At 45.0% G+C, this 14,684-nt stretch overlaps 1 protein-coding gene across 8 annotated transcripts in view; it reads left to right on the top strand.

Moving 5' to 3' along the window:
• The window catches only part of lmo7a (LIM domain 7a), a 70,438-nt gene that overhangs the window by 50,175 nt on the left and 5,579 nt on the right, over positions 1–14,684 (top strand). For 5 of the 8 annotated variants that reach the window (XM_056289184.1, XM_056289183.1, XM_056289179.1 and 2 more), the window contains 11 exons: positions 930–1,091; positions 1,982–2,166; positions 2,586–2,649; positions 4,112–4,168; positions 5,806–5,831; positions 6,290–6,397; positions 8,615–8,704; positions 10,201–10,541; positions 11,895–11,951; positions 12,745–12,800; positions 14,069–14,273. In XM_056289184.1, coding sequence (XP_056145159.1) covers positions 930–1,091; positions 1,982–2,166; positions 2,586–2,649; positions 4,112–4,168; positions 5,806–5,831; positions 6,290–6,397; positions 8,615–8,704; positions 10,201–10,541; positions 11,895–11,951; positions 12,745–12,800; positions 14,069–14,273 — 1,351 coding nt within the window. The remainder of the gene's footprint in view (positions 1–929; positions 1,092–1,981; positions 2,167–2,585; positions 2,650–4,111; positions 4,169–5,805; positions 5,832–6,289; positions 6,398–8,614; positions 8,705–10,200; positions 10,542–11,894; positions 11,952–12,744; positions 12,801–14,068; positions 14,274–14,684) is intronic. The other 3 variants (XM_056289182.1, XM_056289181.1, XM_056289180.1) reach the window with 3 other exon arrangements.

Raw genomic sequence — 14,684 nt, 5'->3', positions numbered from 1 at the left:
TGCAGTTTTCTGTTCATATGTCGTTCTGTTTAGAATCAGAATCATCATTCATCAAAGATTTACACACACAGTAACAGATTTATACAAGTTTAGGGTTAAAGTTAGAGAGAGGTTAAAGTCCCCCTCCGGTCATGTTTAAGACATATAAAATGCTCTGCGTGTTTATTATGCAAAATAAGTTCAAGTATGTCGTTAAAATCCTGAAAATCACATCTACTCCTCCCTCAATAATAATAATTTTTAAAAAATCCAGCATCTAATAATATGCAAATTATCCCCTCCCTCAATTCACTTTTTTTTTTGGGGGGGGGGGGTTCCACTGGGAGGAATAGCGTGATCCTCCCACACACTACGTCCCCTGGTGAATCTCCTCACTGTCAAGTGAAAAGAAGTGGCTGGCGACTCCACATGTATCGTAGGAGTCATGTAGTAGTCTGCAGCCCTCCCCGGATCGGCAGAAGGGGTGGAGCAGCGACCGGGACGGCTTGGAAGAGTGGGCCAAGTACAATTGGGGAGAAAAAGGGGAGGTGGAACAAGGTTAAAACTTGATTTCCATTGGAGGGGGTATTTCAGTTTAGGGTTAAAGTCAGGTTGTGGTTAGGGAGGCTGCCATAACATAACATAACATAACATAACATAGTGCCATATGCAGCTATCTTCATCTAACCATATGTTTTCTGACAGACTGTTAATCAAGTTATTCACCAGTAATGAAGTAATTAGTAACCACTTATAAACCCTCTATAAACTACGGCTTACTCTAAAGTGCCACAGGGGGAGTTAAATACCCAGGTCAGAGGTCGTCCGTAACAGCAGTGTTCGGTTGCTTGAGAAAATCCGATAGACGGGGGGGGAGACGGTTGTTCTATGATGCCCAGATTTGTGACGTCACATCCTTTGGTAGCCGGTCCCCTCTGTGTCTCGAGCAGGCAGCCCAGCGGAGATGTGCCAGCTGCAGGTCGGGGACGAGGTGCTGACTGTGAGCGGTCACAAGGTGGCTCACATGAGCTACCCAGAATGGAAGGCCTGCATGGAGGATGCTCTGCAGCAGGGCAGTCTGGTCATTGACATACGACGCCACGGCAAGAACAGTGAGTCTGAACTCTGTGTGTTTTGTTGGCGAGGCAGGAAAAAAAAGAAAGGAGGTGGGAATTGGGGAAAATGAAACGCACTTAGTGGGTTGCATTCTCCGAGTGACGGTTTAGTTTACGCTGGGTGGTTGGCTAAACGGTTTTGACATTTTGAATTGGTCCTTAAACTGTTGTGAAATCATCCATGAATGATCTCCTGACAGTTAAGCGGTAGAGGTTTTGGGAAGGGAAGGTGGTTTTATAATTGATATGGGACCTCGGGCTTTTTTTTCTTCTTTTCTCTACCAATCTCTTCATGTCTTTCTTTTATTCTGTTTGTCTCTCTCCATCCTTTTCCTCCCATATAGCCTACCTTGTCTTGTCGGTGTTCCTTTATGTATGCACGACGAGGTGTTTTACCTCATGGAGAACTTGCCTAACTCTGCAGGTGTTTTTTTTCTTCCATGTGTTAGCTTAACAGGCTTACCTGCACCTATCGCGTCCGCGCCACTTTGCCGAAACGGTAACCGTTGAAGCGAACGCGCTAACACACTTTGCTGAAGTAGTCGAACCAAGTCTGGTAGCCGTGAGCCTGTTAGCGACACCGCAAAGTTTGTGTAGATTGCATGGCTGGGAAAGGTGGTTTCTCTGTCGTCGACACTATAACACACTGTATTCCCTTCTTAATGGTGGTTTTCTCTCATTTTTAAGTTTATGAAAGGACAACACTGTTTCTCGTTGTTGTTTTTTTTTCCCCCACAAATACACATACTCACACACATATACAAAGAGCCACACAGCTCATAACTCAACACGCCGTACATGCACACACGTACACAAACAAGCCTGTTGTGCCTATGCATAACCTGTATATACATCCCTATTTTTGCCATTGCGTTGTCTGCATGCAGACTGGGACAGAAACCTCACTTCCCTGCCATTTAAAAGCCATAAGACCATCAATCTGACCAGTACGGATCATCCAATACCTCTAGGTGCCTCGGACGCAAACACTGTCAACCCCAGCTTGGATTTCACTTCACGCACATCCACGGAAACGCTGGCGACCAGGGAGGCTCCCACCCATCCGATCATTGTGAGTGGCTCAGGTTAACTGACGTTGACACAAAGTTAATTACTTTCTGTTGTCCATTTTGGACGTGACTGGAAAAAGCCCAGATAAGGCCAAATTGATGAGCCAGGGTTTTTATGTACTTCCCAAACACTGCAGTAGTACCATTACTATCCTACCGTGTACGTAGAATGCAGCACAAGTGCCGGGGCGCACAACACATGTGTACATTACCGATCTGCTTGTGTATGCATGTTTGCAGGGTGTCGGGGAGGGGTTCTTGTGTAATTGTGATTAATGTCTTGTATAGTTTCTGTCTCCGAACGCCCCAAGACAAATTCCTGTTAAGTGCAAAGTTGGTGTGGTAATGAAGTATATTTAGCTCATGGCTTAACGCCTTCTCTCAGTGAGTTAACTCCATAAAACCTGATGCCTCCTGACAGGATGTGGCCTCCAACGGGCTCAATGGGGGCTTCCGTGAACAGCCAGTGACCATGAGAAACAAAGGTAAGGAGCCGAGCACAGACTTCCCTGGTTAGTGACGACAGTCGACGTTGCACAGAATGGGGGTATTTGTAAGGTTAAGACTAAGATTGCACAGAATTTGTCCAAATTAACTTGGCCTAATTTTCATTTAAACACAGAGGAGCTGCCAGAAGGAGTTCGAACCTGCAGATACGGTCGTCGCTGAGCTCTTGCAAAAAAACACCTCAAACAAGCACTAAATTACTCCCCTATCCTAAATCTGACCGCCTTGATTTAATCTCTTAAACAAGCACAAGTTATCTCTCAAATATCATTTTGACCACCATTTCTTGTTTTTCCATTGTTCTTGTGATTTTTCCTCTTTGGTCTTTATATTTATTCGGTTCGTCTTGTCTGGAATAATGGACCTGCCGGTTCCAAGACGGGTTTTTCTAAAAACCTCTCCTGTAGCACTTTTCTGTTTGGTTATTTACCTCTTTTATACTATCTTTTAATATGCTCAAATAAATAAACACAATTGGTCGTGTCCGCGGGTGGGAAGCCGGATGTGGGTATGTGTCCTGGTCGCTGCACTAGCGCATCCTCTGGGCGGTCGGGGTGCCTGTTTGGGGGATAGGAGGAACTGGGGGGATAGCGTGATCCACCCACGCGCTATGTCCCCCTGGTGAAACTCCTCACTGTCAGGTGAAAAGAAGCGGCCAGCGACTCCACATGTGTTGGAGGAGGCATGTGGTAGTCTGCAGCACCTCCCCGGATCAGCAGAGGGGGTGGAGCAGCGACCGGGACGGCTCGGAAGAGTGCGGTAATTGGCCAAGTACAATTGGGGAGAAAACCCGGGTAGTGTAGCGGTCTATTCCGTTACCTACCAACACGGGGGTCAACGGTTCGAATCCCCGTGTTACCTCCAGCTTGGTCGGGCGTCCCTACAGACACAATTGGCCGTGTCCACGGGTGGGAAGTCGGATGTGGGTATTTGTCCTGGTTGCTGCACTAGTGCCTCCTCTGGTCGGTCAGGGTGACCCCCGGATCGGCAGACGGGATGGAGCAGTGACCAGGACGGCTCAAAAAGATCAGGGTAATTGGCCAGATACAATTGGGGAGAAAAAGGGGAAAATTGAAAGAAAAAAAAAACAATTGGGGAGAAAAGGGGGGAGGCCAAAAAAAATAAATCAAATAAACAAAAAATAAGCCAGACATAGAAATATGACATCAGGGATGAGACGTCTCATGAGCCGTGTTTTGGAGCGAACATTCATAACGGTTTTGGAGAACATGCACATGTGTCTTCGTGAAGGTCCAGATACTGAGAGACGTTTGCTCTGCAAGATTGTTTTGTGTTTTTTTAAGTCTTTCACTGTGATTATCATGCATGCACACTGATATGTGGATGTCCTGTATATGAAAGCAGTATAAGGTGTTGTTCTTTGTGGTAAAACGCCTTTCACTCTTCCTCACCCTTCCCTCTTCTTCATCCCTCATATAGAGTCAGAACCCATAGCTTTGAAAAACCTCAAACGAAGGTCAGAGTTTTTTGAACAAGGTAAAACGCGTTGAGCTTAGCAGGGAAACGGACGACGGGGTTGGCTTGTCTGTAATTGGATGGCTGAGCGCTGCTTGCACCTTTCCTCAAATCTGCTGGTCCTCAAAGGGCCTCCCTCAGCTGACGTGCATGTTTTCTTGTTTTGTTTCTGTGTCAGCAAAAAAAAAAAGAAAAACCCCTCATGTTCAATTGATATGTAATCTCCGTGCTGGTAGATCAGCTGATCGCGGTTTGAGAGAAGCGAGGAGGAGCTGTCATCTGCTGTGTTTCGGATTCTGTCTCTTCTCACCGTCAGTCTGGTTTGTTGTGACGGTTTTAACTTTTCCGTGTCCCTCCCGTCTTCAGGTTGCGTTGGCTCCGGTGTCGGTGCGCTGGTCTATCTCTGTGGTAAACGAGGTTCAGCGTGCAGTGACCTCTCCACCTCCGCCGGCAATAACCCGCGACACTGACATGCTGTTCAGGCCAAGGGAGCCAAAATAGTCCCGATTAGATACCAGTTTAGTTTAGTTTAGTGGCAGTTTAGAAGAGTGATTCTCTACTTAAACATCTCATGAAGGGACAACTACAGTCAACTGAATCCTTATTATGTACAATAAAGACAAAATACCATAGCATGGTTATTATATAGTCAGTATCGTGTATCGTATGTAGTATTGTTTTGTCTAGTGTGATCTATTTGAGCCATATCAAGTCAAATTCCTCATACTTGGCCAATAAGTCTGATTCCAATTCTGATATAAACTGATATTTTATCCCCATTTTCATGGCCAATTCACTTGAGGTGTCACTGTAGGGGGCCCAAAAAAGCACTATCATCCAGGAACTACATTGTTATAATTTATTTATATGTCGGCATATGCATATTTCTTATGCGTGAGTCAAGATCAATATTGTATAGTTTTATGAACTAAGAGAGTAATGCCATTTTACATATATATATATAAAAGTACATATTTAGCTCCACTGGCCACACAGCATGCCAGACACAATGACTACATGTCAGCCACAAATACAGATCTCTTGATCGTTTTGTGTGTGTTTGTGCATGCGTGCTTGTGTGTGTGTGTATGTGTGATATCTTTGCAGTGTCCCGGCGAAACACTTTTTTGCCACTTTTGTCTTTGCTGCACATATTAAGAGTGCTCCTTGTGCATGTGACTGCGCATTAGGTCGGTTTCCTCCTGCATGCATGTTTTTGGTTGGTACTTGTTGGCATCTTGTGCATGTGGCCAATGAGCTGTTTTTGAACTGTGCTGTGATGCCCTTGAGTTGGTTTGATTCTAGTATTTTATTTTAGCAATTATTTCATTGATAATTGAACTCACCACTGTGAGCAGTTATCTGGTGTCAATGCCAACCTATAGGTGATCTTAAACTCGGAGTCGATAAAAACGAGCAGGTGAACTTAATAAAAGTTTTGTGGCTCCAGGCCTGTTGATAGCATCAATTTATTGCTGTTTTTTAAAATGTCATTCCCAGTGATGAAGTTATGCTCGACTGAAAACAGCTTCAGGCTTGTCAGCTTTTGTCGATACTGTAGATCACCTCCAGGCAACATTTTACATTGACATTATATAACCACTGCACTGACTGTACATGCCTGAAGTGTTTACTGGATGATCTTCTCTTTTTCAAAGGAGGCTCAGATTCTGCACTCTCAGACGTGAGTAGTACTCAGTACATACAGGCTATATTTTGCATGTGTTACTGTATCTATTAAAGCAGGTGCCTTGGGCATTACAATGGCTCAGGCCTTGTGTTAAGCTTTGTCTGGCCGTTCACTCCTAAATTACCTTGACTTCATAGGAAGAAACGGTGGCATAAAATCCACAAATACATCATAGAGAATCATGTCAACATACGTATATCTCGTAATTGTTGTGAATTTTACTTTAAAGACACTTGTCATTTAGGTCTACTGTGAAAATGTAGAAGGGAAACACTGTTGACCATGTAGAGCCCACACAGCAGGCTAATGGAGGCCATTAAACGAGTTTTATATATATACATATATACATATACACACACACATATATATATATATATGGATGCATGTGTAGTGGTGTGATATTGTATTAAATATGGCACTGGTATTAAATATGTATCCTGTCTGTTTATCAGGTGCCTGTCCCGTCAATCACTCCGTCCTCCAGTCGGTGGTCTTGGGACCCAGAGGAGGAGCGCCGACGACAGGAGAAATGGCAGAAGGAGCAAGAGCGCCTCCTGCAGGTGAAAAACTACAGTCTTCACTTTCATTGAGTATAATGATACATGTTGACCATACTGATACATTAAAGTTACAATCAAGTCAATTTTATTTGTGTAGCCCAATATCACAAATTACAAATTTGCCTCAAAGGGCTTCACAGCAACACAACATCCTGTCCTCAGGCCCTCACATCGGATAAGGAACAACTCCCTAAAAAAAAATCCTAAAATCCTAAAGATTTACATGCAAACAAATATTCATTTATACTACTTTGTCCCACAACTTCGTATTAAAGACAATAGTTAATCTACACATATGCAAATCAACAACGCTTTTGTAGTAGGGTGCATAGTGTTTTCCATCTTCATCATAGCAGGCAAATGAGGAAGAAGGCAAGCAGTGTTGAGTCTGAAGAAGTGAAGCTGTTGTGTCTAACCAACAGATATGACAGAACAAGCTGGTAGAAGACCTTTACCAACAGATAGTACATCAATAAGTAAAACTCAGGTTCAACCAGGTTTTATGTTTGTCTCTAATACAACAGCCCCATTGACTCTCATTCATTTAGAATGGAGCTCAGACAACACTCCCCTCACCACCACCTACATAGGAGACACACCGTTATCCGAACTGCTTATCCTGCTCTCAGGGTCGCGGGGATGCTGGAGCCTATCCTAGCAGTGATGGCCACCAGGCCATCACATGGCAAAACTACAAAACAATGATCTGTAATTTATATAAAGCCAATACCTCTTTCCTTCTGTTTAGTAATATGAAACATCCATGGATTTGCTATCAGTGTGGAGGGTCCACTGAAGACCTCATGAAACTACCCCCCCCCCATTTTTCTCCCCATTGTATTCGGCCAATTACCCCACTCTTCTGAGCCGTCCCGGTTGCTGCTCCACCCACCCCCTCTACTGATCCAGGGAGGGCTGCAGACTACCACATGCCTCCTCCAATACACGTGGAGTCACCAGCCGCTTCTTTTCACCTGACAGTGAGGAGTTTCACCAGGGGGACGTAGCACGTGGGAGGATCACGCTATTCCCCCCAGTTCCCCCTCCGCCCCCCCTGATCGACCGGGGGAGGCGCTAGTGCAGCGACCAGGAAACATAACCACATCCGGCTTCTCACCCGCAGACACAGCCCATTGTGTCTGTAGGGACGCCCGACCAAGCCGGAGGTAACATGGGGATTCGAACCGCCGATCCCCATGTTGGTAGGCAATGGAATAGATCACCACGCTACCTGGACACCTCTACCTCGCTTTGTCTTGTGCATAAACTGTTGAACACAATGTGGACAACCAATATTCAGGTGTACAAGGCTCAGTGTCTACTGCATCCTGCACAGTGTGTGTGTGTGTGTTCATTTCAAACCACATGACGTAAACCGTCTTGTATAACTGAAGCCAAAACCTCAGCCTGTTTAAAGGGGCTGATGGTCCCTCGGGAAATCTATTCCGTGTCAAATCATAAACGAGCTCCTCCGGTTAATCTAATCATGCATTATTACCAGAGATAATCCATTTAGGACACCTTCACACTAAACCACAGCGGCTCCCAGTGATCCCAGAATAGAAACTTTGCACAGCAGGTAAGTGCTTGAAACGGAGTTCACCATTGGTCCGGTATACAACAATCATACACCCGAGCCCCCACCCAGCCACTCTTCTGGGCGTCTATTTCTAGGTTTTGAGATCAAAAGGTGTCTGAACAGAGTGCTGCCGTAGCTGGGAGGGTTTATTTCCCCTCCTCGTTCATGTTCCCTGTTGGCCAGACGGCGGCCTGATTTCACGGTGTGTGGGAGAAGCTCGCCCAGGGCCACCGAGCTTCTCCAGGTTTATCAAATCTCAGGACAGAGTCTGAAAAAGATGAACGGTTGGATGGGAGATAGAGGAGCTTTGTGATGCAAATTTCGCAAACTTTTTTAGCACCATCATCGGTTTCTCTTATGCCCCTCACTTACAGGCTGGTCAGTGCACTTACCGAACTGTGTACTTTGTCGAAGGTTATGTAATTCAGAATAACTCAGAATAGGCCTTTGTAGTTTGACTTCAGTCTATTTTGTCTGCTGGATGCTTCTGAAAATGTGTTCCAGGGAACTAGCTCCACTTATGTCGACTCCAAACAACCAGTGTGTGTGTGTGTGTCTGTCTGATCTGAACTCAAGTGTTAACAATGTGCTGGAGTGACTGTTTTCGATCTTTTTTTTGTTGTTTTTTTTTTGTCTAGGAGAAATATAAGCGCGATCAGGAGAAATTGGAGGAGGAATGGCGTAAAGCCCAGCAGGAGATTGCGAGCATCGCTCACCAACAGCAGGAGGTAGGCGACCAGTCCAACAAATCACCCTGTTGATTCTGTTTTATATGAATCATTTTCACTCATACTGCACAACAATACTTTCCAAACATGTGGACATGTGTCGCACATGTGTTGGTGTTGTGCCTTGATGGAATGGAAAGCTGCACGTGGCTAAACACAACTTCTCCATGTGCACGTTATGTTGCATCATGTACACATATGATGTAAGTTATGTATCAATACATAATTAAACAATATCAGCGAGGACATGGGGTAATTTAATGATTACTACAGTGGTGGGGATAAAAATCAATTCAGTGGTGTCCAGGTAGCGTGGCGGTCTACCAACATGGGGATTGCCGGTTCGAATCCCCATGTTACCTCCAGCTTGGTCGGGCATCCTTACAGACACAATTGACTGTGTCTGCGGGTGGGAAGCCGGGTGTCGGTATGTGTCCTGGTCGCTGCACCAGCACCTCCTCTGGTGGGTCAGGGCGCCTGTTCAGTGGGGAGGGGGAGAAGCGGCTGGTGACTCAACATGTATCGCAGGAGGCATGTGGTAGTCTGCAGCCCTTCCCGGATCGGCAGAGGGGGTGGAGCAAAGACCAGGACAGCTCGGAAGAGTGGGGTAATTTGCCGGGTGCAATTTGGGAGAAAAAAAAGGGGGGGGTCATTCAGTGCAAAATCACAACAGTAAGCCATGGAGATTTAAATATGGCAGCATTCCTCTTGACTCACAATGTTGAAGCACAATGCTATGATTTCTACATCTCTGAATCGGTGAATCTGAATTATTTTAATGTTTTACTCAAGGAAGCAAACTCATGTCTTGAGCTTTTCTAACAACTGGGGCCTAATATAAATGCATTTTGTTTTACATTTTCTTTGGATTATTGAGGGAATGGGCCTTAAATAAAACTAATATTTATAATATCGTGACATGAAAAAAATCGCAATATGTATTGAATTTGTACCAGTGACTTGGGAGGTGCCTGCTGAGTCCCGGCCTGAGATTACTACATTATTTCTACAGACAGTATTGTGAAAATTCCTTATTATTCTTTGGGTCATTTAAATTAATAGTTTGATGAGGGGGAAAAAAAGTTGTTTTGTAAAAAAATAGTCCCCAAACCTGGCGAGCTATCACCATGGCATTAATACATAGGGACAATTTCAACTATGGCAACCAGCTCAGTCCAAAAGATGGAAGTAAGATGACAAAAGGCACAGAAATTTTCAGCAACAGTATACAGAGACAGGAGAGTGTCTCCAACCATGGTAAAGATGACTGGTAGTATTATAGAACCGGTCTCCATCATACACATGGAGAAAATAATGATTTATTAACAGAGGAAAGTTGCATATTTCAGCTTTAAATCACAGCTATGAACCCTGGGAGCTGGGTCAGACCTCCTTGTTTTATAATTTATGTTAGTTTTTAAATTGGTAAAAATGATCAAAGTTTGTTGTGTGATTCAAGCCTTCATCCGTTCTCTGCCCCATCTCAACCACTGCAGCCAATGAGCCTAAGGGCAAGCATCCACAGCATCAGCCCACACTCCCCCCTCTCGCCCCTCAGCCAGCCCACTTCTCCATGGGAGGACCAGGCGGAGGAAGAAGAGAGGAGGAGGAGGGAGGAGCAGGAGCGACAAAGACAGGCGGAGGAGAAGAGGAAGAGGGAGGAGGAGGAGAAAGAGCTCCAGCGTCTTCAGAAGGAGAGGAAGAGGAGGGAGGAAGAGGAGTTAAGACGGCAGAGGAGGCGAGAGGAGGAGAAGCGGGAGGAAGAGGAAAGGAGGCATCAGGAAGAAGCAGAGTGGCAGCGAAGGGAGCAGGAGAGAGTCCAGGAGCCTACGCCGTGGTCAGTTTGAATGAAAAACAGACTTGGTTTTAATATCTGTCGCCCCTTCATCTGCTTGTCATGCTGGTGTCGACAAAACCATGTACTAACTTTAAAGAGCAACTAAACCCGATGCCACTTTAGTGAGTTTTCTGCTGTCTACAGGTGAAAAACCATCTATAAGTGCTGGGCTGAACTTGGGCCCAAGTGATGTTAGCATAGCAGCATAAACACAACTGCAGCTAATAACATGATTGATGGGTCCTTTTGATTCAGGTGTGAAAGGAATTAAGCATTAACAAGGGTACTTTAGCCTGAAAAAAAGATTGACCACTCTGAAAATGGCCACTAGGGTGCGCTCAAAGTGCAGTAAAATGATGGGAGTAAATGGCCGAATTTCACAAAAAAAGTATAAACCTTGCAATTTTAGGGAGTTATCTTTTACATTTGGTCTTGTGATGGCCTGGCGGCCTGTCCAGGGCGTCTCCCCGCCTGCCGCCCAATAACTGCTGGGATGGGCCCCAGCATCCCCGCGACCCTGAGAGCAGGATAAGCGGTTCGGATATGGAATGGAATCTTCTACATTTGCTCATTTCTTTAAAGACTGTTTCCATACTAGATGGACCTGTAGCAAACACAACTGACATGTGACTTGTAGTTTTTAGAAAATAAAGTTTTATTCTCTTCTTCTTCAAGTAATGTCATCGCAGCACACATGTGCATGTTGGTTTTGATTACATCCTGTTCAACCAATACAGCCAATCAGAACTGTTTAGCCTCGTGGCTACAGAAGCTATCTTCTAAGAAATATGTAAGGGTGAGACTGCAGTGACTTTATTATTTATTTAAAGAGTATTTTGATCTATCACCTTCCAGAACCTGGTATATAACGAACGAAGATTGATGACTGTAGTCAAATAAAGTACGTGTTTAGCCGTGTCTCGGCCATTCATTCAGATGCCGGTCACACTTGCTAGTGGTAGAGGACGCTCACAAATGAAGGAATAATGGAAGAGATAGCGAGTGGCGGCTCTTATTCAAGTAAACCATCTTCAGCGTTGGCACACCTAAATCAAACGGAGCCATCCTTAATTTTATCTGCTGCAGCCGTGTTTATCCTGCCATGCTTATATCACTTCAGCCCAGCACTTACAGATGGTTTTTCCGATTTCATATGGCAGAAAACTCAAAAAGTAGCATCGGGCTTAGTTGCTCTTCAAAACAGAACCTGCAAAAAAACAAAAAGCAGAACCTGCGTTTGTTGCTTCTGAGTTACCGCAACTCACAATCCAACTTCTAATCTGTCTTCATTGGCTTTTGTCATCTGTCTGTGTGCTCTTAACCCCTGTACTGCCTCTCTACCTTTAACCAAAGGGGTGGTGTATCCTATGGCTTTTCCCATGTCCATCCTGAGATAACATTTACAGACAGGTCAGTATTTATAAAATGTGCATGAACGTTATTCAGTGTGTGTCATCTTGTGTTAACATTCAGCAAAACTTTACAGCTCATCGTGACATTTGTGCACATCACCTCTTCTCTGTCATGTCCCATTAACAAAAAAAAAAAGTACTGGGCATCCGGGTGGCGTGGTGGTGTATTCTGTTGCCTACCAATACAGGGATCGCCGGTTCGAATCCCTGTCTTACCTCTGGCTTGGTTGGGCGTCCCTACAGACACAATTGGCCGTGTCTGCGGGTGGGAAGCCGAATGTGGGTATGTGTCCTGGTCGCTGCACTAGCACCTCCTCTGGTTGGTCAGGGCGCCTGGGGGGAATAGCTCGATCCTCCCACATGCTACGTTCCCCTGGTGAAACTCCTCACTGTCAGGTGAGAAGAAGCGGCCAGTGACTCCACATGTATCGGGGGAGGCATGTGGTAGTCTGCAGCCCTCCCCGGATCGGCAGAGGGGGTGGAACAGCGACTGGGACGGCTCGGAAGAGTGGGGTAATTGGCCAAGTACAATTGGGGCAAAAAAAAAAGGGGGGGGGGAATCAACAAAAAAATAGAAGTAAAATAACTTTCTTTCAGCGGTGACAGAAATGCATGACACAGCAGAGTGAATTTAAGAGTAACTACTTTGACCTGCTGTACGTCACCTTGGGTCAGTCAATTACGCCTCTAATTGACGTTGGCCCAAAACCCTCTAGAATAGTGCAAGACATGATTGCTTTCATCGATTTTGGTTTTATTAGCTTTTTAAATCTGTTTGGTTTGATTAACAGGGCAAAGTCCAAATCAACACCCCAGCTTGATGAAGCGGAGAAACCAGAAGGGAAAGGTCAGTCAACTCACCCATCGATACACTTAGGGAGAGTTACATTACCAATCCCCTGATGGAGTATAACTACCCTGTCATTTCTAAAGAGATATGCGAGTATGAGACTATGAAAGAGGCTGTCATAAGGAGCCGGGGGACAGCGTGTGTGTACACACATGGATGTGCATGGTGTTTGTCTGCATATGCTTCGTTATCTGAGTTTATGTGCACATATTGGTGTGTGCACATTTGGTTGCAAGCACACAAACACGTATTTTTAAAGAGCCTGTCTCCCAGGTACGTACAGGCCCATAAGGAAAACGCTGCTGGAGGAGAAGATGAAGCATGAGTACAACAGAAATGCCCAGAGTCTGAGGGCAGTGTCCGAACTGGAGATGGAGAGGAGAAATATCCTCAATGCCATGAGATATAGAGAGCCAGAGAGAGGTGGGCCGGGTCCCCAAACTCTCCAATCAATCCTCCTCCGAATCAATCCATCCCTATGTTGGTTCCTTCAGTCAGCTAATCAGTCGAGTCTGACATCCCACCAAATCAAAGCCAAGGCTGTATGATGAACAGCTGACCATTCAACTGATCAACCAATCAATCAGTTAGCTACCTAGCAAATAAGTCACAATGAAAAAAATGGATGTGTTTTGTTGTATTTGCCTGTTTTGCTGCAAATCTTTTTATTCAGCCCTCAGTGGATATGCATCTCACACAACTCTGTTGGGCAAGTGTATCTTATGGGATTTCCTAATTTCTAATTACACCAAAATGAATTCCCTAATCACTTCCATTGTAAGATTGAATATCAGCTTCTTCTCCATCATAATTTTGTCCACTTTTCTGCAAATTGCAGCAGGGTTTCCCATGTGTCTTGGAAAACCTAGAAATGTATATACACGAGTGTTGCAGTTGTGGAAAATGCCTGGAAAATAATGAACCTGATCAAATGTCCTGGAAATATTATTGAGGACATGGAAAATTGTAACACGGGGTTATAAAATCACCTGCTAAGATGGCATATTTGAAGTGTAATTCTTAGCTGAGATGTGACATCAGTGTGTTCAGTCACACAGTCCATTTAGAGACTGTTGAGACTTCAACTGATAGTTCGCACTGAACAATATGACCTTCTGTCAGCAACGCCTGTCATGGATATCCAAGCAAAAGGCCTGGAAAACGATTTCTGAAAAGGACTGGGAACCCCATGCAGAAACTTCCCATCATCCAGCAGAAAATAAGTTTCATAAATGAGTCCATGTCTTCTCTCTGTCCATGTGTAGTGACGGGGAGTGTTGCGGGCGAGGTGTCATGGAGGGACTCTCAGAAGAAGAGCCAGCAGTCGGTGTCTCAGGCGGAGGTGGAGAGGCAGCAGATCCTCCAGGAGATGAAGAAAAAGACTCATCTGCTGACAGACAGCAGCTGGATCCGCCAGTCTGCCGCCGCCACCATCACCAACAAGGAACCCATCATCCTGCCCATGCGTCGGTACGGTATCTCTCTACTCTGGTCTGTCTTTCCCAGCTGCCACTGGGTTGACGTGAAGACGTCAAGCGGGCAGATCCATCTGACTTTGGTTCGAGTCTTTTACTGTCAATGTACTAGTGTGGTTTGACAGGTTGGGGAGCAAATCCCCACTTTTACTATTCAGTGGCGATGTGGGCTTCCTCTGTTTGAATAACCAGAGAAATACCAATAATCTCCAATGTGACCCGGGTGCTCTGTGTGAACACATTGGTATTAAGTGGTGCTGGCGGAGGTCTGGCTGCCAGTCTGAATCTGCATTTCCAAATCTTGTCATGTCATGTGTGTTAAAGGGTGGTTTTTACATCCTGCATCTTATTTTTGTAGTTTTTGTCATCATGCATATTGGTTATGATAGCATTTTATTCACCAGCT

The sequence above is a fragment of the Lampris incognitus genome, chromosome 11 (assembly GCF_029633865.1).
Source record: "Lampris incognitus isolate fLamInc1 chromosome 11, fLamInc1.hap2, whole genome shotgun sequence".
Lineage (NCBI taxonomy): Eukaryota > Metazoa > Chordata > Actinopteri > Lampriformes > Lampridae > Lampris > Lampris incognitus.
The sequence above is the reverse complement of the archived record's forward strand: the minus strand, read 5'-3'. Positions and strand labels throughout refer to the sequence as shown.